Source organism: Cavia porcellus, unplaced genomic scaffold, assembly GCF_034190915.1.
Source record: "Cavia porcellus strain 051 isolate PalLab524CR breed Dunkin Hartley unplaced genomic scaffold, mCavPor4.1 scaffold_15, whole genome shotgun sequence".
Classification (NCBI taxonomy): domain Eukaryota; kingdom Metazoa; phylum Chordata; class Mammalia; order Rodentia; family Caviidae; genus Cavia; species Cavia porcellus.
The window spans coordinates 59,431,210-59,454,704 of NW_026947498.1; the positions used below are offsets into that span (position 1 = coordinate 59,431,210).

Below are 23,495 nucleotides of genomic sequence, written 5' to 3' on the forward strand. Positions count from 1 at the left end.
GAAAACAGATGTGAAATGGTCTAGGTAGGATGCAGAGAGGCTTTTCAAAAGGCGTTTTAAGAGATGACAGTAACTCAGCTCCCAGGGAGAAGGTCCTGTTTCCACAAACACCAGCTAGACGTGGAAAAGATTGGCAGCCCCAAAGAGAAACAATGGACCATCAGTGCTACCTCTAAAACACCTCCCAATTACTGTAAGCTGAAAATACAGTGTGGGGTTTTACTGTGAAGGTGACTCCTTCCACGGCAGGCGAGGGTTGGAAAAGAAATTCAACGCAGCATCTTCAATGCTTCAAAATGATATAATCAGAAACCATTTGGAAAGAGATTTATTGTGTAAGATTGAGCTACTCTGGGAATCATGTCACACAACAACTATACTTCAGGGTCTCTGGGGTCCCTGAGTGGTGGCGACAACCACAAGAGACAGTTGGAGAGAAGGGAAGGGCTATTGCAGATTTCCCTGAGAACTTTCGGCCGTGACAAGCTCAGGTTGTAAAGAGCATGGTGGTTCCACCTTCTGTAATAAGAAGCCAGACCAGTAATATCTTTTTCTGAGGGAGCTGAGTTTGAAAACGCTGCTATGAAGTCTAACGCATCGTTGGACCCCTTGTTGCTTGCATCCAGCACAGGCTCAGCATTCGCTTTGCCCATCTGCCAATGTGATCAGCAAGGTGCCTTGGTTCAGACAGTTGCTGCAGTCTGGAGTGTACAGACAGAGAGATCTCTGGGCAAGGAAGGCAGCTCATGAGCCTGCCTTGAGGACATGAAACTCCTCAGAGCTGGCAGTGACTTGGGACCTACAGAAGCCTAGAAACACTAAGAGCTGCTGGCGTGAATACACCTGAAGACAGACATCACACCATTCACTGACCCTGCCTTGCAGGAAAGGCTGGGCAGGTCTGCTTTCACATGGTAAAAAGGAGGTGTGGAGACAAAATAGGCCCTCAGTGCGAGTCACTGCCATGGCCCCACATCTGATAGATTCCGGTACCACAGCCCACCAAAGGAAACCGCGCACCCACACACTGAGTTTTCTAGATTCCTTTCTTTCATTCTTTCTTTTTCTTTTCTTTGTTCAATGAGTTTGTTTTTGCTTTTTTCCCTTTTACTCTTTGCTTTTGTAATTTTTTATTTCTCTTTTCTTTGTTCTTTTTTACATAATTCTATTAACTTTTTATTATGATTTAATTGAATTTTTATCTCACCTGTTTCTTCTTTTTCATCTTCCTTTTCTTTCTTTTTCAAATTTTACTTCTTCCATTTTTCTTCCCTCAACGCCTCCTTTTTTATTAATGTTAAACTTTATTACTTTTTAGCTATGTAGCTGACCTGATGGCTGAATTTTTTTCTGCTATAAATAGTGGTATACTTGTTGCTTGTAGCAGATATTTTCTATGTGTCACTATTTGGTTTGTCTTTATCTGCATTATTATGCTGATCTCTTTTCTTTCTTACAGTATGTTAGTAACCAATTTGTTTTGACTTTATTATTACTGTTGACTTCTGTTGTTGATGATAGCATAGTTGTTATTTCAGTTGGTTTTTCCTGTGTACCACTACCTGGTTTGTCTTTGTGTCATCAATATCACTGCCATTTGTTTTCTGTTTTCTGAGTGGTGCAGAAGATCAAGCCCCAAGGAGGCCACACATTAAGGACACCCTCAAATTTTATACGGTATAGGGTAAAGAGGGGCCTAAACACCCAAATATAACCAAACCCAGGGACACATTACAGAGAAACAGACTCTAACTAAAGTGATCTCTTCAGTAGTAGTAGAGTTTTTTTCCCCTATGTGGCCTTCAATATACAGTATAAAAACAAGAGGAGCATGAAAAGTTAGCAAAAGATCCCCCAAAAGCTGATCTCACAGACACTGAAGTAGAAGCTATATGCAAAAAACTCAAAAACAAAGTTGTCAAAATGTCTGAAGAGATTAAAAAAAAGAAACATAAGTGCATAAAATGTTTCATAAGCTCAGAGGATTTAATTAAACAGATAAAAGATGCTTGACAATCTGAAAGAAGAAATAAGCAATAACTGAGCTAAGTAATATAATATATGAATTACTACTTGGATAAAGAATTACAAAGTATGAAAAGAAAGCAAGTAGAAATAGACAATATGAAAAATTCACTGGAAAGCATGCGTAGCAGACTTGACCAACATGAGAACAAAGTGTCAAAAACAGAAGACAAGGTGCAATCAGTACAATACTGATCATAAATTCAAGAATGCCCTAAAGCTGATGAGACACCGTGCAGCTGGATCCAACATCCGCTAGATGACTCAAAAACAACTAACTCAAGAATTATAGGAATAAACTAAAAATTAGAAGATAACTCAAAACATGTAAAATATATCCACTGAATTTATAGCAGAAAAACTTGCAAATCTATGGAAAGAATTCACTATTCAAGTACAATTCAGAACCCCAAATACACATGACCAGAAAGGAAACTCTTCACAACACATCATAATCAAAAATTCAGAAATTCAACAAAAAGAGAAAACGTTAAAAGTTGTTATGAGAAAAACAGCAAGCAACCATAAATGCAGGCCCATCAAAATAACTGCCTACTTCTCAGGACAAACTTTAAAGGCCAAGAGAGCACAAAACGAAGTTTTTCCAAGCCCTAAAAGAAAATAGTTGTCAGCCTACACTTTCATATTCTGCAACATTAGCCTTCAAAATTTACAAGAGGTAAAAACTTTTTTACAACAAAGAAATTTTAAAGAATTCCATGACCACTAACCCAGCATTGCAGAAAATACTTAAAGAAATCCTAAACAGAGACGGGAAACCCACCAGCACCACAGAGGCATAGAGAGAAAAAAAAAAATAAAGGAATCAGCATTGGAAAATAATGCAGTAACAATATTCAATAAACATCTTACAGTAATAACTCTAAATATCAGTGGTTTCAACTCCCCAATTAAAGACATAAGTTGCCAGATTAGATTTTTAAAACAGTAACCATATACAGCCTACCAGAGGTATACCTCATCCAAAAGGAAGCGTATCAACTGAAAATGAAAAATGCAAAATGACACCCAATCAACCAGAGCCTGAAAACAGCAGGGTAGCTGGCTTATTTTTAGGCACAGCAACATTTAAGCCACAATGATTGGACAGGACAAAGACAGCCACCACAACTGGTAAAGGGAACAGCTGAACAGGGAAACATAACAAATGTCAGTATCTATGCACCTAATGTTGGTATACCCAACTTCATAAACAAAAACTACTGCATTTAAAATGAAATATAGCTGCTCATAAAATCACAGCGGGATACTTCAATATCCCACTCTCACCATTAGTTAAATAGGACCAAAAATTTTTTTAAATCAATTAAGAAACATCAGAGTTAAATCACATCATTAAATAAATGAGCTTACCAGACATCTGCAGACTGTTTCATCCAACAACAGAATACACATTTTTCTCATAGCACATGAAACTTTTTCTAAAACTGACTGTATGTTAGGCCATAAAGCATGCTTAAATAAATGGAAAAGAACTAATTCCCTGCATATTATCAAATTGTATCAGAATGAAGCTAGAAATCAATAGAAAAAGAAGTGACAGAAATTATGCAAACACAGATGGAGATCATTGAATAATTAATGACTCAGAAGAAATCAAGAGAGAAATAAAAATAGTCCTAGAATCAAATGACAATGAAACATAACACAGCAAAACCTATAGGACATGATGAAAGCATCTTTAAGAGGAAAGTTTATAGTTGTAAATATACACATAAAAAGAATAGAGTAATCCCAAATAATGATGCATCTCAAGGTCCTTAAAAGATAAGACTAATCCGTATCTTAGGAGTAAGAAAACTGTGCATCATACAATTCTGACTGCATGTGACTCATTCAACAAACATCTATTACTTGTGTAAGTGCACCAGTAACTGTACATTTGCACTTTAGGTGCAAAGAATATAGCATGGCTGTCATAATTTTAAAAAGCATATCGTAGAAAAGACAGACAATAAAACAAGTAATTTTAGTGTGTTGTTAAAAGTGCTACAGGAAATACACAGCCCTTAGAAGAAAACCCACAGAGGCATGAGGACCTAACTCTGTTTAGAGGTGAATTCACAGACAGCTATACAGAAGTGGTATCTAACCTGAGCTAAGTCATAAAAAATATGGAATGTTCCAGAAAAGCAAGGGGTATGCAAAAAGGGACATGTTGAGTACTATGATTACCTGGATATAAGGGTAAACAAGGAACCATCCTATGAACATCACACAACTATCTCAAGAAATGCTTCAATTACAGGGGCTGTATTTTAAAGATTTCAATTAATAGTATAAGGAGTTTAGGGTAAAGAGTGAGCCAGGTCTGCCCATCCAAATGCTTCATTATTCCTACATATTCTAGCCTCATTGTGCTGGTTCTGTTCCCTGACCTAAGGTTTTGTTTTGTTTTGTTTTCTGGTCTTGCTCCCATCATGAAATTCTCCTCCACTTCAATCACATTTATATTTGTTTTTTGCCCTTTTCTAAGTATTCCCTCAATGGCTCAGCAGCACGACACCTACCTAGCAAAAAGCATGGTCCTGAGTTTGATTTCTGATACATATATATATATATGCCACCAAGGTATTTAAAAGGCTTGGGTACAAATTCTTTGACATGCTTCCCACAGAGATGACTTTAAAGCCCCCTCTCTTTGAATCTGGATGGGGCTTTTGGCCATGTGAGCACTTTAACCAATCAAGGATGGTAAAAGTGATATTTTGACTGCTGGGGGTAGGTCATGAAAGCACATGAGCTTCTGCCTTGTTAGAATATTGGCTCTTAAACCTCTCACTGATATGTAATATGTGTGTGGCTTTCCAGAGGCCACCATGCTGGGATAAAGCCCAATCCATATGGAGAGGTTGTTAGATAAACATTCCTGTGACAGGCCCCCCTTAGTCCAGTCTTCACATCACACAACCCAGATAGGCCAGCATTGTGACCAAGCAAGGGGCCAAATTATTCCAGGCCCAGTTAAAGTCATCCTTCCTCTGAAGCAAAGACAATCCACCTCTGCTGGGACTTGCATGAATTTCCTACCCAAAGAATAAGAGAGCGATACAAAATTAACTGTTAGGGGCTGGGGATTTAGCTCAGCAGCATAAGCGCCTGCCTTGCAAGCAGGCAGTTGTGAGTTCGATCCCCGGTAAAAAGGAAAAAGACAAAAAAAAAAATTAACTGTTAACTATACCTTGGGATGGCTTATTACAGAGTCCATACTGGAATAATTTCTCATCCCTGCCTAATTTTTCCCATAACTATTATTATTATTAAATTGAGCACATTTTACTTATAATTTCATTTATTGTCTGTCTCTGCCTCCATCCTACTAAAGTGTAAAATCCACAGAGGCAAATATGTTTGCATTTTTGTTCACTGCATTAGTCCAAAAACTTAGAGGAAAGCCCAACATATTGTAAACAAACTGTGAATAATAATAGAATGAATGAAATCAGAGACCAATAGGGTACACACACACACAAAAGTTCTGTTAGATAATTACTTTGCAGTGTGGAAATATTACCAACCTGAAGTTAGCATACAAATATAATTTTCATTGAAAGTATGACCAAACATAATCAGGTTGCTATATTATTTTTATCACATTCAGAATGAAATAAGCTAAAATAAATATTTTATTCTCTAAAATTCTGAGTCAGAAAACATCTATACGTCCATAACAATAGCACTGATATGCTATCTTTTCCAATATATCCTGGTAAAAGTTCATTATAATAACAAAATTACCGTTCTGGGTGCCCAAGTAAGGGCAGTACCGCCTTGTTTGAATTTCATCTGAGCCAAAGGAATTTTGCTAGCAAAATCATAGATTCGAATAGAGCCTACAAAAAGACAAGTTTTAAAAGAAACAAATTATATGTACTATCTCTTGAAATAATCTTAGCTCACTTTAAAAAGAAATTTCATAAACGAATTCATAATACAACAGCTTTCATTAGTCAAAGCTATGTCCTCAGACAGGTGATTTACAAACATGAGTAACACAGAAGACAACTGATGACTGGTAAAAGCATAGAGGCAGATGATATCAAGATGAAGAGTATTTTCATAGATGAGTTACAGATTATATCTTTATTATAATCTCCTGCCATAATCACGGGCACTGCTTTTTGTGCCTTGTCCACTATAGAACTCACCTCATTTGTTCTAAGAGACTTACCTTTTGAAAAAATTCTCAAATGCTTTTAATCACACAACTTTAAAAGTTACACTGAAAATAAGGTCAAATATATTTTTATCAAGAGTTCCCACTTACAGTCCAAAGCAGTGGTTACCATGAGATAAGTGACAGGAGAAACAGCCAAGGCTTCAATAGCTCCATGATGGAAGGAGAAAAGACACTCTGGGTCCTGGGTCTAAGAAATGACAAACGGCATCAGATTTCAAAGGTAGGGTGACTTAGAATTAAGGTCAAGTTTAAGAAATGCAACTAGAACCTGATACACGTGTGACTTTATTTGAACAGAAGTAAGAAAAAGCAGACTAAGTTGGAAAGAGCACTGGAGTTTGGAATTAGGAGTCCTGCCTCTGCACCTAATTAATGACTGCAATTTTGCACAAGTCAATTAGATACCAGTTTACATTTCTTCCTTTGCAATATGAGGTGATGGATGGTTACTAAATGGGGTAATTGTGAGAACCACATGAGGTAACATACCTGAAAATTCTATATGTTTGTGAAAAGTACACTGACTGAACAATGAGGTAGAGATGGTAACAATGATGTAGTATGAAGAAAGATTAAATAGCACAAAATGGCAGAACTGTTTACCATATAAATTAGGGGAAAATGAAAAAAAGAGGCAACTTACAATATTTGAAAAACTAAGATCAAGCTTCCAAATGGCTCCATTGGCATCCTAAAAAAAAATTAATCAGCTAATAATATTTTATCATTTTGAATTTTCTTCAAATTAAATATTTTTCTTATGATTTAAAGTAAATAGAAACAATGACATCAAAATTTTACATATATTGTAAAGTATAATTGACATTTGCTAATTGCTAAGTCTTAGAAATAAGCGACTATTTATACACAAGTGAATTTCTAGTCAAACACACATAATACGTACAGTGAAATAGACTTCTAATCCAATCATTTACACTACCATTTTAATTTTATATCCAGCTAATTTTAAAGAGCCAAAAGAGAAGGATTTAGCTTACCTGAGCCAACCAAAAGTTATTTCCAGTTTCATTCATTTTTATCATAGAGAAGAGGTTGACATTCTTGCCCACTTGAAGTTCATTAATAGGCTCAATCTCTAATAATCCAGTTTCATCTACAGTGTCAGCAGTGTCTATTGTCTCAAAGTCCCATATCTTAAAAAATTAATAAGAAAATATTTCAGTTGATCAGTAGTTTCTTTTGTTGTCTAAGACAGAAAAGGCTCTGATTTTTTTCAAAAGTTATTTCTTCTTGTTTCATAAACATTAACAATGAGTAGACATAACTATCACACTAGCCAAAACCCAAATCCTAGTATTTTACTCTGCACTGATATAAAAGAAATGATTTATAGTTTTCTTTGTAGAGATTAATGGTAAAGTACAGGCTTGCCTAAAATTAGCTCTATTTCAAGGTTTCTCCGAGGTCTTTCTTCATATGATGTTGCTATAAGGAATAAATGATTCAGTTCAACAAGACATTATATAATGAGATTTGTTATCCACTGGAAAGGGAAATACACTCTCTTGTTTAATGATTCAGGCACTATCTTAATTATAATCAGAGCAAACAGATGCAGTCAATGACTCCATTAGAAAATGTTTCTCTTTCTGAGGATCAGTTTATGCTCTGCTGTCTCAGAAAGGACTTCTGTTCCCTAGGAGAGGAGTCCAGACCCCCTGGGAAGAATGAAGGAGCTGTTTCTCTTCCCACAGCAGGCTCAGAAGGACTCCTACAATGCGCCAAAGCCTGACTCGGACAGATCTGTTGCATGTCTGCCACATTATTCTAGACTGACTGGCTCAGACTCTGGGACATCTCCTGGGAGATCACTGTCGCCCCGGGGGTTAGCCCGGTGTGGTGAAATGGGCCAGTTCCCAGATGCAGACTAATCCCTGAGATTTTAGGTAGGTTTTCCCTAAAGGTGATAGAAAGAAATTTACCACTTGAAGGACTGAAGAGGTGAGTTTAGGCTTTGAAAGGGGAAGTAAGTCTAGACATTAATGGTGTCCATAAAAGGATCTTCTGTGAAATGTTTCAGTTCTTTTCTCTTGAAGTTTTTTTCTCATTTGGTGTGTGAGGTACGTTTGGGGTGACGTACCTTGGGAGGATTAGTGAATATTTTTATGGCAAAATAGAGGACATAAAAGATCTTCAGAGCAATGCATGAAATGTAACAAGGTCAAGTGTAATATTGTAAATGGAAAAACCTACACTTCGGTTCAAGAGGCTTGTAGTAAGTGGTCATGGGGGTAATCTGGCTTCTACAATGTCTTAGGTAGGGTAAGCTCAGCAGATGTCAGCCAGTGACCAGACTATTTTTAAAAAGGCAATCTTATTCCTAACCACAGTTAAAGAACAGCAATAAATTGCTACCACTTTCATATGAAAGGCCCCAGAAAAGTATGTACCATGTAGACCACTACACAAGTCAGTGTGGTGAGCTGTGATGTGGTACACACTCCCCAAAGGTGCCACACAGTGTGACAACACCAACCAAGGAAACTGAATGCGGGTCAGTCAATGGTTCAGCTCAGTCCAGACCAGTGGTGGCGATCCTACAGCACGCACCCTGCAGCCAGCTGTCTGTTGTCACTGAAAGCGGTAAAAGTTCACCATCACTGGTCTAGGACATAAGCACGGTGGAATCCACAAGTAAAATTGTTTCAGTTCCTTAGGGGGAGAAGCAAAAAGAGGATAACATTCACGGGGAAACCCAAACCCCATCAGCTCAACTTTGAGTTGAGCTTCCGGGTGTTATCCTCAGTAAAAGATAACAGATACTCAAACATTTGTTCCTAGAAAATGACCAACCCATACCAGGAATTTTAGGAAGCTACATCCACCCTATTTTATACTTTATGCTATGCTAACATGGTCTTTCATTGCCTGAAGCTATTATTTCAACAAATGAATCAAAAGAACGAGAAGTGCCCTCAGAAAGTTTCAGGGCTTCAGGACTCAGGAGGTGGAGGCAGGAGGATCACTGCAAGTTTGAGACCAGCTTGGGCTACAAAGTGAGCTCAAGGCCAGCCTGAACTGCACAGCGAGACCCTGTCTCAAAAAGGTTTTTAAAAAAAAGGAAGGAAGGGATAAAAAAAGAAGAGAGAGAGAGAGAGAGAGAGAGAGAGAGAGAGAGAGAGAGAGAAAGGAAGGAAGGAAGGAAGGAAGGAAGGAAGGAAGAAAGAAAGAAAGAAAGAAAGAAAGAAAGAAAGAAAGAAAGAAAGAAAGAAAGAAAGAAAGAAAGAAAAGAAAGTTTGTTCCAGGGCTAAGATGCAGTACAGTAAAGTAATATCAACAAGAAAGCAAACAGCAGGTGAGAAGCATCATTCAAAACGAGTTGGTCTTAGGAGTACGTGACCATCAACCTCCTCCATAAAATCATCTTCATGTGAAATTAAAATCTGACAAAACCGCTTAGATGATCTGTAAGTCTTAGATGTATCAAGAAAACTTACCCTAACACAACCATCTGACCCAGCAGTGATAACCTCACCCTCATCCAGCATTATCTGGTTGATGGGACCATGGTGACAAGACTTTGTGCCCGTTCGGCAGAGCTCCACTTTGATGAGACTGCCTTCCCAAAGCAGCAAGTTGCCCCATTCTGACCCCGAGAGCACCTGGCAGGTGTTCAGAAAGTGAGACATGTTCATAAAACAGAAAAAAATGCATGTATTTATATCTCAAATAGATGAGTTACATTTAAGGATTTTTTCTTGATTCTGAAAGTAAAAAGTTTGAATATGAAAAAATAAGAAAATATAGAAATAAAAAACCCACTACCCCAGACAACCACTAATCACATTTTTATGTATTTTCTAGCATTGTTTTAGGTTACTGTAAATAGGCTATACCTTGCTGGAAAATTTTTCATGTAGGTATGTAGTATATTTTTTTGCACTTTCTTAAGGATGTAGTTTAAGAATGGAAAAGTTAGAGATGTTAAAAGTCCTTGATTAATTAGATTCTATGTGATATTATCAAATTTTATAATTTTACTGAATTAAGTGGATTATAGCATAAGACTATAATATAAAGAAGCATCTCCAGTTACTCTATTGAATCTAATTTCCTGAAGTGCATACTACTAAGTATTAGTTTTTAGAATGTTTAACAAATATTGCATGAATAATACTTGAGTATGGCTTGGGTTCCTCATACTGTGTATGTTATTTAATGCTAAAAATCATGTACACTAGGTAAGTAGTTCAGCAGTACCATATAAAGTTGTGCACGTAGGTACGTTTCACACAGGAGAAAAAGGAAGCACAAAACAGGAACTTGCCTCAAATTACCCAAACCCCTGTGGGTCAAAAGCTTTTGTGCTGACTGTGCCCCCTCAGAAGGCAGACACAGAAGTCAATCGCCAAACCAGTGTATTTTCTCTCGGACTCCTGGGAAGCTTTAGTACAGAACTGTTTGCTAGGGATTGCTGAGAGAAATTTGTAGATACCAAGAACCTTGACTAGGAAGTTCATATTTTCATAGAGCTTCTGTGCAGACTGACATTTCACACAACGCACTTCAGAAAAATGTCTCAATTTCTAGCTCTCCATGGCAGGGTCCTGCAGTCCCATTTTCTTTTTACCTGGCAGAAACCTGCCTATTTTTCCCATGATTAGGCCTTAGCTCACTTGTAGTAGAGTCTTTAGACTTGTTTTCTTCTTTTTTTAAACAGCATGTGGTTTTGATTGGTACACAAAATTGTACATAATTATGGGGTCCCCTATGGATTTGTCTACATATATATACATAGTCAAATATATATATGTATAGTGATATAATCAGTGTAATTGGCATTCCTTTCTCCTTAAGCATTTGTCATTTCTTTATGTTGGGAATCTTTGAATGTCTCTGTTCTAGTTCTCCATAAAATAAATAACGAAGTGTTGCAAACGATAGTCCTTCTAATGTGCTGCAGAGCATGAGCTTACTCCTCCCAGGTAAGTGTGCTTTGGTGAGCATTATCCAACCTCTCTCTACTTTCTCTTCCCATCCTCTTTCTTAGCCTCTTGTGACAACTATTTCAGCTCTGCCTCTATGAAATCAACTGTTTAGTGACAAATGCCACTAAAGTTGACCAAAACCTACAAAGCATTCTTTTCTGAAATGTCAACTCTTATCTAGCTCTCGTTTTGGTCCTGAGACACCGAGACCCTCATCATCTCTTTTTAAATGACGGAAGCAGCTTCCTCCCTAGCTCATCTCCTTGTCTCTAGATGCCCCTTCCTCTAATCCACATTTGATAGCCAAATTTACCTGCTACTTCTATATTTGTAAAATTACTCTTTCGAAGAATATCAGTCTTGTCTGCTATTAAACTCCTCATGCACTAGAACTCAATTGTACTTCTCGACCCAAAGTATTCACTCTTCCCCAATGTGAAAGACTTACTCTAATTTGCCCTCTAAATATCTGATATTTATTCCTAACCCTAAACACCTTAAACATTTCCTATTGTGACTCTATCACTTAACATGGATTCCTTTTCTGCTACATGTACATAAAATGTGCGAATATTTTGTTCTGTATTTTAAAAAGGTTTATTGACCTTTACTTTAGCTTAATTTTTAGAATATACAGAATTTGAAGCTAATTGATTTAAGCTCATCTTATAGGTTTGAAGATAACCAGCATGCAAGGATTTTTATGTCTTTTTATATACTATACTTTCAAACTGAGACTACTCCATCAGGTAGATGACTAGACTATTTTGTTTCTTAAAACTTGGAGTGATATTTGTGTGCTGGCATTTACTTATAACACATTCTGCATGTAAGAAGTATTTATCTCGTTCTAATAGAAAACCAAATAAAATGTTAATGGGTAACTAATCCTAAGTAACTACCACTTAGGCAATAAGCTCTTAGTTTTATCAGAGGGAAAAATGAAATAATCTAGAAAAATTAAAAGATAAAGTAACATTGAACTTCAGTGCTGCAGATGCCACTATGAATTTGCCTGATCTTCCTGAATAATCACTGACAGTTAAGAACAAATGCTATAAACTATTTATAGCCTTTGGCCCACTTAAATTCACCTGGAGCATCATGGCAAAGAAAAAGCAGAGCAAAGATAAATAATGTAAGCAATGCCTATGACATTCTGGAAAAAGCAAAACTATGGAGAGAGTAAAAAGGTCAGTGGTTGCCACAGACTAAGAGGGAGAGAAGGACAAATAGGCAGAGCACAGGGAATTCTTAGGGCAGTGAAACTAGTATATGATGGTATAACAACAGACAATGCTTGTCACTGTACACCTGTCCATATCCAGAAGGTGCACAATATGAAGAATGAACACTAATGTACTCTATGATCTATAAGCAATGTTGTGTCATCACAGGTTCATCACTTGTAACAAAGGCCCCATTCTGGTGGGTGACGTGGATAGTGCTTATGTGCTGGCAGGGTTGTATAGGAAACCTCTGTACTTTCCTCCTGATTTTGCTGTGAATCTAAAGCTGCTTTAAAAATAAAGTCTATTACAATGCTTAAGAAAAAACATAAATATTGCAATCCCATGATGCGATTAGAAGCTACAAGGCTGCCACTATGTTAATACATGAAAATGCTTATATACTTTGCAAGTATGTGTAATATTTAGCAAAAAAAAATGGTGTGTATGGATGGATTATGACAACTTCAGGGAAGTATTTAATTATAATTGATAACTTAAGGAAGTAAAATTAAATGTTCATTATAATCATAATATCTGTTACCACTATTCACAGAGCTTTCATACATGTACATGAAAACACAATTGTTCACTGTAGGACAGTGGTTTACTCACCTTCCCATCTGGGAGCTCCATATAGCCTTCTATATCAGTAGTGGCTGTTTTACCAAATCGACCTAGTGATCCCTGCAGCTTGAGTCCAGTGAATGTAAAGGCCATTTCCCAGAACCTAAAAACAAACAAAAACAGGTACAGTGTCCTCAGACAAGTGATTTATTTTTATTGTAATATGACTCAAATATCTATACACTTTCTAATCATATACTATTTCATTCTTTTGTCTGATTATGTGGTATCAGGCAAAGCTCTAGAAAATATAAATTCAGCAACTAAACAGATAAAAGTTGTCTGGCTTCATGGATCTAATATTTTGAGATACGCTGTTTGATAGGCACCAGCCACACATGACTATTTGAATTTAGATTTAAAGTAATTAACATAGATAAAATTAAGCATTCAGTGTTTCAGTCAATTTAGCCAATTTCAAGTGGCAATATTAATACATGATCAGCAGCTCCTTTAATGAAACAGAATAGAACATTTGCAGTCCGGCAGAAAGTTCTATTGAACAGTGTTGTTTTGGAGGACAGAAAGATTTTCCAAAACATTCTAATATACTAGCTATGTAACAATGAGTGATTTTTCTCATCCACATTGTGCCTTTATTTTCTCCTGTATAATATGAGAATATCAGTATTATTTCCCTCATAAAATTGTTGAAAAACTCCTAATGCTTATTGGTTAGTAAATGTTAGCTAAAACTAACACTTCCTTATAAATAGCCTAAACAAATGAGCAGTCAAAATGATGGAGACTAAGTAGGAAAAAGCAGTCTTGGCTTATCCAGCTAGATACAAAACAGACAATGGAAGGGGTAAACCAACCAGTAATGCAAAACCAAAGCCCAGGCAATGAGCATCCTTATCCGAACCTACAGTAAGTACTGATCATATGTGTCCATATCATATTCTGTGTTCTTCCATAGCACTTTGCACATGAATTAATTAGTCAATATCTGCCTTTCTCTAAAGAACCAGTGCATAGGAAATACGACTTTATTAAATGATAAGACAACACAAGGAACTGGAACATTTTGGCCTAAAAGCTAGAAGAAAGTTTCTTGAGAATTCACTCAAAATTACATTTTAAAAATATCTTTAATTATTCTGTATTTTTGATGAGTAAATAACAAAAAGACTAGATTTGATGTGGGATGAGAGAAACTCAGTGTAGTCAAGAATGTCTTTCTCTTAAAGATGCACTGGGGGGACTGGGGTTTAGCTCAGTGGCATAAGGGCCTGCCTTGCAAGTGTGCGGTCGTGAGTTTGATCCCTGGTACCAATAAAAAGGAAAAAGTAAAAAAAAAAAAAAAAAAAAAAAAAAAAAAGATGCACTGGGAATGGAGTCTGCAGAAGGTTGCCTTAATAAAATGCAGAGGTGAGGTTGGAACAAAGGCAGACAAGAATGAACACTCCACTCTGGAAACACACCAGGGAATTTGGAGCCAGGTGCCTGAGACAAGAGCACGCTCTGCCACCACTGAGGGTCCCTGGCCAGGAGTTACAGGGACTATGGTAACTCTTGCTATACACATGAGGGCAGAGTTGCTATGAGTGAGAAATTTAACCATGACATGAAAGCTGAACTTGAAAACATGGTGTCAATGTTAGTTCTGAAACACTGTTGAAAGCCTTTTTAAGAAATAAAGACTGAGATAAGACAGCAGGTTAAATTTAAAAACCATTCTTTTCAGGGGCTGGGGATTTAGCTCAACGGCATAAGCACCTGCCTTGTAAGCAGGCAGTCGTGAGTTCGATCCCTGGTACTGATAAAAAGATAAAAAAAATACAGAAAAAAAACCCCATTCTTTTCTATCTATGGTGTCTTTGGAAATAAAATCCCACATATCTAACTAGAAAAGCTACTGACTAGTCTTTTTAATTAGTCTCTTTAAAAAACACATTTTGAAGTTTTCTTAAGTACAACAATAGTAAAACTGTCTCTGGGTCTTAGATCCTCTTGGGAAATAGCCACATGCCAGGTGTGCCCCACACCTGTGATCCAAATAGCCACATGCCAGATGTGCCCCACACCTGTGGTCCCATCATCCTGGGAGGCTAAGATAGGAAGATTGAAAGTTTAAAAACTCAATCTTGGCAACTTACTGAGAACTTGTCTCAAAACTTAAAAAAAAAAGTACAGGTTGAATAGCTAAAGGTTAGTGTGAAAGCCCTTGGTTCAATTTTCAGTATGGAGAGAAAGGGAAAAAAAGGAAAATATTCTGCAATATCTCCCAGCATCTCTACCTCACTTCACATACTTGATGTGGCCGGATCCCGAAGTAGTAAGTTGCTGTTCGTCTTCAGGATTGAAAGTAACCTTAAAAACTTCCTGAGAAAAAGCTTTTGTTCTCAGCACGGGTTGCTCCTCTTTCCAATTCCAGATAGTCAGTGTGTAATCAGGGTAACTACCAATAGAGGCCAACAGAGCGCCCGTGCAGTTAAAGCCCACATACGCATACGCCTTCTCAGTCCCATCTGCAAGGAGGCACAGGAGTTAATAAATGAGGGCAATATTTATTTCATTGTCAAAGTATGAGAGGGAGGGGAAGGGAAGAGAAGAAAGGAAAGGAAGGAAGGGGTGAGGAGAGGAGAGGAGAGGAGAGGAGAGGAGAGATTAATTCATGTAACAATGACAAAATCCCATGCTCCCTTAGAGACAAATTCCAAAATCATTAACCACCCTTGACATTAACTACACAAAAACCAGAATTGTATGGTAATTGTGATGTTAATTTTATGTGTTAACTTGGCTAAGCAATATTCTAAATGGCTAGAGAATAATCCAGATGCCACTAAGGAGATTTTAAAATAGATTATCCTTCAGGATCTAAGGGAGTCTCATCCAATCAGTTAAAAGGTTTTGAAAATAAAACTAAGGATTCCATAAGGGAGAAGAAATTCTGCCTTCAAACAACATCAATTCCCTCCCCTAAAATCTCCAGCTTGCAGCCTTGACCTACAAATTTTAAATTATCAGTCTCCAAGATTCTGTAAGCCAATTCCATTAAGTAAATCTCTTTTCCATCTGCTACTGGTTTCATCTCTCTGTAGAATCCTGATTGGATCCTGTTCAATAATCTGATGTCTTCTTCAGAATGTCACTAACCTGGCACACGAAATATTTTAAAGGTTCTATTACACTTACCTCGAAGGATTCTATAGGGTCTCAAAGAAGGGTATTCATAGATGATAATCTTTGGAAAGCTTCCCTTTTCGGCTACTGTGAAGTAAGTTTTCTGTGGATGAACCTACAAAAAATGGGAATCCCATTAAAATATTAAAGGTAAGATCTCCATATAATCTTATTAACTAGTATTCAACAAAAATTATTTTAAAGTTGGTTAATTGGATCTACTCCAGTAGAAATCTTTAAAAAAAAGGGGGCATCTGAGAAACATTTGATGATGAATATGATTCCACGTCAAACTAGAAGTAAAACTTCAATGTGTACTTTCACTAGGACAATCATTTTTCTAACTCTAATTTTAGATTTTCTGTATAAAAGCTAAAACAATAGCTCTCAATCATTATTGTCATTTGAAAGACTCATAAAAACACAGATTATAAGCCCTACCCTCGTAGTTTCTGGTTTAGTAGATCAGGGTTGGAACTTTACATTTCTAAGAAGTTTCAAGGTGATGTTATTGCTGTTGGCCTGGGGATTTCATTTGAGAACCACTATGTTGGCCGAATTGTTTGCCCTGTATGTAAGTCAACCTAAATTTTGCAGAATTTATTTGTCTTTGGTCTACTTTTTGCTGCTATAGCAAAATACTTAAGACTGGGTAACAGAATAAAGAGAAATTTATTTGGCTTATGGTTCTGGAGGCTGGGAAACCCAAGATTAAGAGACCACATTTAGCAAGAGCTTTTGAGTTGCATCCTCTCAGAAAAGAAGGCAGAAGGACAGAGGAGTGAAAGCAAGAAAGACAAGGGAGCCAAACTCAATGTACAGCAGTTCACTCTCATTCTAACTCACCCGCCTCCTCCATAACGATACGAAGCCCTCATCAAGCCTTATTAGGGTCCATCTCTCAACACCATTGAATTAGGAATTACGTTTCCAATGCACAAACTGTGGGAGGCACATTCAAACCTTGGCAGTGCAGAATTCATTTTTCCAGAGTAGATTACATGTCCATTTTAAAAAATTATCTTGAACAAACTTATCACAAATGACTGTATATTTAATAAAAATGGATATGGTGTTTCCAAGCCAGACTCAGGGGAAAATACAATAAATATGCCCTGGATAAACTATGACAACATTTTAAAGAAAAGTCTATAAATTGGATAGAACTATATGCTCATTTCTGTTACTTTTATTCATTGGTAAAGCTAATGTGGAAGAAGAATAAATAGCCAAAAAAAAAAAAAAAAACCAGAGGTTGTTACGAGTAAGCTAATAAAATACATGATATACTACTTTCACAAACTGTTTTGCAACTCCTGATTACATATCCAAGTACATATCTAAGTAAAAATAAGGAGCTTGTTTTTCAGATAGGGAGTACAAATCCTAGCACTCGAGACAATGCTATAGCTCTTTTCTTCCCTCACGGTTGGGGCCTTAAGACCTGTGACAGCTGACCTCCTACTGCAAGCTGCCTCCTACTCTTCCACTGAAGTATAAGCGCCCTTAACTGAAGGAGGCTTGGGTTTCGAGGCTGGACATTCAATGAGATCATGATGACATGAATACAGCTAACCTTTGTGATGCCTACTACGTGCCAGACACTGAACTAAGTTTTGCATACATTATTCCTTTAAATATCACATTGACCTCTTGGGCTTAGTTATCATCATCTTTTTCATTTTACTGAAGACAAAGTGGGGGCACAGAGTTCAAGTCGATGCCAAGCAGGAGTCAGCTGGACACTGAATCCAATCAAGTTACAGATAAAACAATCTGACTCTTTAGAGGGCTATTTTGAAGCTTTACTGAAGAATGAATCTGGATTGTAATGGATCCAGAGTGTCTTTTAGAAATAGTGTGACTGTACTCCTACAACTGAGCTTTTGCTTGCTGTCCTAGGTAAGTGATGCAGGAGCAAATGGGACTAAGAAATAGGAAACCCAAGCAGGTCAGGGATTAACACCCCATCTGCATGGGTTCTCATTTACAAAGAAATCCTGTGACTACTACGTGGTGACAGATATCTGAATGGAGATTCAGCTACATCCTTTACCATCTTAAGGTCTCATCTACAGTTAGCAAAAAGTTTCTCCCCCTCAGAGTGGAAACTGCCGTGAAGCTGAGTTTGGGAGTTTTGTTGTTAGTGGAAATCTGGAGTTAGGAAGTCATTAACCTTCCACTCAACATATAAATTCTCCCTGTCTTTTCCAGAAGATATTTTATATGCCCAAAGCACATTTCTCACAGCTCTCTTATAGCCTTGTAAAAGTACTTCTCATCCTCACTGGGCACCTGGCGCAGAGGAGACAAGGTGCCATGCACGGCAGAGCACAGGCTCCCGTCACTGTTCAGCACCAGCGCAGGACACGTGGAGAAAATCCCTTGTGGACACAAAACTGCTCAACACCCAGATGGATAATAACTGGGGTTAGCATTCTTGGCCACATTACCCCTCTACCTATTGTCTTCACACCACATTATTCTGTAACAAAATAGAAGAAGACTGCTAAATGGCCACAAAATGAGAACTGAGTATGTGATCACTGCATATCTCTTAGGCCTCTGCAGATGGTCTGGACATCAGGTTCATGATCCTTTACAGCTTCTGCATGACTTCACCCCACAAAACCCATGACTTCACACTGGGCCCAGGGTTATTTACATAGAGCTATCCCCATATTATCATGTGCTTAGGTTTCTAGTTTTTAAGTTTTTCTCCTCAAATGAACTTTGAACTCTGAATTTGTACAGGTCATGAATTCTTCCTTTAAATCTTTCACTGTATGTTCTACATATTCTTGTTTGAATAATACTATATAATGAACTCTCCCTAAGCTTGGTAGTTTTTTAAAAAATCCGTTAGGACAGGGACTTTTATCACATCCACATACTACAGATAGATGATCAAGAAAGAAAGAAACATGAGATTATCTTTCCACATTGCACATCTCATGATAGTCTGTTTCCACTCAGTCCACCTCTCTGTCCTCTCTGTGGATCTCATATTTGTCTCACTTCCCCTCTCCCACTGCCATGTGCCTGCATCAGTGCTCCAATAAAAACCATCCACTTCTAATCTGAGTGTGAAAAACCATGCACAACCGTGGGGAAGTCATTGAGGCTCTAAGGCTCCAGTTTCATTATCTGCAAAGTAGGATAATGGTAATAATAATAATATAATGTATGACCTACTACACCAAGGCAATATCAGTGAAGGTAGCGGTTATAACAACTGAATAGAAAATGCCTTAGATGATGGTGTATACACTTCATATGATCCCACAAGACTATGCAAGGAGCTGGTACCTAACCATCACTGATGGTTGGTCCACAGAACAATAAAGTAGATGAGTTTTTAAAGATTTTTTTCCTATCATTAAAGACATACCCCAATGGCACCAATTCCTTCACCACTGCTACTTCGCAGGTAGATTTGCTCCTTGGTTTTAATATTCAGAAGGATCAGCTGGTTCCCAGCAATATACATTAAGGTTTCACTGTCTAGAACTTGCAGGTTGGCTCGCTTTCTGCAGTCATAACCAAAAGAATGTCTGAGGAAAACTTGTTAAGGAAAAGAAGCGAAGCAAAATAACCATCTTAGGGATAAGAAAAGTGGTGAAATATAGTTTTAAAATCCATATTCTTGAGGATTCAAGGGTGAAGTAGTTGAATTTTACCGTAAAAGTCATTTTCTACAGGTATTACTAACCAAATTTTATGAAAATCCTCATACACTGATTCAGTTACTATTTTAATTATCCCAAAGAAATCCTAGAGGCACATTAATTATTTTTGCAATAACAATATTAAACCCTCTGTGTGGGTATCATAAAGCAAAGTTGTTACCTAAGTAATTTCATTTTTCTCTCCCAATAAAAGTAAATCACTTTGTATAACATGGAAGAAAGTCTATAGTCTTAACCATCTTTGTATTCATAATTGTGTAGACTTATTCCTTGATGCTGAAAATTCTGATATTGTGAAATTCTAACACACCATTTATAACGTAACAACTATGATAAATTAACATAAATGTAATTAAATTTTAAACCATACAAGAAAATCATGAAAATTTACTAAATACATGGTATATAAACTTATATAATTAGTAAGCTTAACATTTTCTTTGAAGTTAGTAAGTATACTTATATAGACAAGTATATGTGGGTGGTTATGTTTATGTCATAAACATAAACATGAAACTGCACTAATTCAAAAATAGAGGTTTTCAAAAAGCTGAGTTATGTATATCCAGGTTTGAATTTATATAAAAAGATAATTATAGTAAGTAAGTGTAATGAGATGAATCTATAAAAAAATGGAATTGTCCAAAAAGTTATGTAACATTTTAAGTAAATAGGTTTTTCAAATAATTACAATCTGTTGTACACCAGAGTTGAAGGATCACTGAAGAAATGTTTACTTCTTCACCCTTTGGTTTTTAAAAAATTGATTTTAGAAGGTTCACTTATTTGTAAGGAAACAAAAATTTTAGAGAAAGAAATTATGCAGATTTTTAACAAGAAGCAAATGTACACTGTAAAAAGGAGAGAATATTTTCATTACATCACAGCTACTGAACTCTACCCTTGAAAGTTAAGATAGCCTTAAACAAACTATAAATGAATGAGGGTGATTGTGCTGTGATAAAACCTTATTTACAAAAATAGCCTGGGTCCCGATTTGCTCCGTAGGCCACAGTTCACCAACCTCGGACCTAAGAAATAAAATCCTCAAGTTATGCATACGTAGCTGGAAAGGATACACAAGCTCTAGAAAATCCAGAGGTATGTCAGAATCGGGAGTCACAAAAGGCACTGAAGCAAGCTCGTTGTACTCATAGAAGAAAGACTCTGATATTTTCTTCTTAACTTCATCCTCTGCCTCTTCTTCAGCTTGGGCAGGGGGTTCCTGAGGTGCTAAAACATTAAAAGATAATGACTAAGAAAACATCTGATGAACCCTAAGATTACATATTCCACAGACAGGAGGAGCAATGGTCCAACCATGAGAAGCTACATATTAACAGGCAGAGGGGAAAGGACCAACACGTTCATGTGCATCAGGGGTGAATGCCAAGCTCTGGTCATGATTTCAATATTCTCAAAGAGTAACTCCAAATTAGTTGTATGAGAGAGCTGGCCAACTAATCTGCGATAGAACATCCTTAGATCATCTCGATTCCCAGAATATCAGGTGTGAGAGTCCAACATGTGCTCCTCAGAAACGGAAATTCTACAGTAACCAAGCTGCTCCAGCACCCTGCGGGGCTGTGTGCAGTGGTTCTCCCCTTAATCATCCACACATGTATCCACAACTTGCAAATTTTTCTTTGCCTGGATTTGTAACTGTTCAATGTGTCTCCCCAAACTGCTGACAGAAAGCTCTCAACACTTACTTCTAGTGCTTGCGGAAAAGTCATATTCAGATGAACCTGAGCTGCCTTCCACATTTTCCAGATCTGAACCTTCTTCCTCTAGATGAGATTCTTCCCCTTCAGTAACTGTTTCGTCTGTGGATTCTCCTAAAGTTTCTTTTGTGTGAGCTATTAAAAAATAATGTTTTAATGATTTCTAAATTTTGAATAAACATTTTCTTATTTCCAAGGTAGCTAAATTTCCAATTTGTTTATGTTCTAAATTTAATAAATTTTTGTGATCTGGACTTCTTGGAAAAATTACTTTATTTGATCAGTCTTACAAATTTCTCCATTTTAACTTCAATTCTAGCCTATTTCTTATCATTACAAACTTACAAGAAAATAAAAGAAAAGGAAAAAGTGGTCAATATGTTGCTATCATAATTTCAATTCACTTTGATTTTGTCAACATTTATAGAATACTCGTTAGGTTAAAGACAAATAATACTATTCCAGAGCAATTTTCTCTGAGAATGATTGTGATATCCTAGGAAAAGCAAAGATGAATGATAATTGGGTTGGGATTTGAAGAGGTTCTGGTGTAGCCTACATCAAAAAGTACAGTAAATTCTCAAAGGTTAAGCATTACTGAATGGTAGTTCCAGCACTCAAAATTGAAGGCCAGCTCTTCTAAAATGCATCTAAAAAGTTCACTAGAAATTTATGGGCCAGGGTTGTAGTTCAGTTGCTAGAGCACTTGCTTTGAGCTTACAAGGCCCTCAGTTCAATCCCCAGTACCACAAAAAAAAAAAAAAAAAAAAAAAGGACAGATGAAATCTAGATCTGAGAAGAGGTCATTATCAATACAGAGAGGATAAGGGGCTGGGGATTTAGCTCAGCTGCATAAGCGCCTGCCTTGCAAGCAGGCAGTCGTGAGTTCGATCCCCAGTACCAATAAAAAGGAAAAAGACAAAAAAAAAAAAAAAAAAAAAAAAAAAAAACCAGAGAGGATAGGCTGGTAAATTCTAGCTGCCAGTTTGAGAGAAATAAGTAAAACAGACACTGCTCTTAAGCAACTAGAAATTTGTAAGAGAATTAGACAAGTAAACCATTTCTATTCTATAAATTCAGATGGGCATACTTTAAAAATATTTTATCTAAACTTAATAATAAAAAATACAGTATCACCTTTACTTACATTTCGTTTCTGATTTAGAAGACTGCCTCCCATCGCTTTGTGATCTGTCTGATTTTCCCTCATCAGTGTCCTGATCATCCGGTTCTTTCATGTCTTCTCTATATGCAAAATTGACATAAAAGAAGGACAATGCTATAAAATAGACACTCACAGGTCCCCCCAACAGTTTTATGACCACCAACACTCACGTGTGTTGATAAAGTTATGTTTGCATAGAATCTAGGATGACCTACCAGCAGGACAGTGCAGTCATCCTCAAGGCTTCTGTAAGACACATTATAATCACAAACTCACTGTCCAGAGATCCAGAGTAAAACTCACCATCCAAGTCTATCTTTTCTTGCAGATGCTCCACCACTAAAATTAAACGTCTGCCATCCTTCCTTTGGCTCCTTCCTCCCTCTTTCTCTTCCCATTATCAAATTCACCTGGTGTGACTAATCAATTTATATTTTTAAAAATATGTGGAACACAGTCAGTATGTAACAAGATTATGTTAGACACTGAACTACCATATTAAACAAGAGAAATGGGCTCCAAACTTTATGGACTATGTATAGTCTACAAAAATAAAAATAATATATAAAACATAACTTAGGTTATGTTGGGGTTTTAGGAAAGAGCTGTTTGAGACACATGACAATTTGAAGGGCAGGCACAGAATGGGAAAAAGTAAGACAGATCTAATTGGCACGCACTGGAAATTCCAGCACTATGGGAGGCTGAGGCAGAAGGATCCCTAGTTCAAGCCCAGTCTGGGCAACTTAATAATTTA

The 23,495-nt window shown here is 37.0% G+C and overlaps 1 protein-coding gene across 4 annotated transcripts in view; it reads right to left on the minus strand.

Moving 5' to 3' along the window:
• The window catches only part of Cfap44 (cilia and flagella associated protein 44), an 87,762-nt gene that overhangs the window by 55,185 nt on the left and 9,082 nt on the right, over positions 1-23,495 (minus strand). For all 4 annotated transcript variants that reach the window (XM_063224972.1, XM_063224971.1, XM_063224970.1 and 1 more), the window contains exons 2-13: positions 22,721-22,818; positions 21,562-21,708; positions 20,929-21,082; positions 19,552-19,714; positions 16,173-16,275; positions 15,286-15,502; positions 13,020-13,134; positions 9,685-9,849; positions 7,225-7,380; positions 6,870-6,917; positions 6,314-6,413; positions 5,785-5,879 (exon numbers count right to left, since the gene is read on the minus strand). In XM_063224972.1, the coding sequence (XP_063081042.1) occupies positions 5,785-5,879; positions 6,314-6,413; positions 6,870-6,917; positions 7,225-7,380; positions 9,685-9,849; positions 13,020-13,134; positions 15,286-15,502; positions 16,173-16,275; positions 19,552-19,714; positions 20,929-21,082; positions 21,562-21,708; positions 22,721-22,811 (1,554 nt within the window). In that variant the 5' untranslated portion in view covers positions 22,812-22,818. The remainder of the gene's footprint in view (positions 1-5,784; positions 5,880-6,313; positions 6,414-6,869; positions 6,918-7,224; positions 7,381-9,684; positions 9,850-13,019; positions 13,135-15,285; positions 15,503-16,172; positions 16,276-19,551; positions 19,715-20,928; positions 21,083-21,561; positions 21,709-22,720; positions 22,819-23,495) is intronic.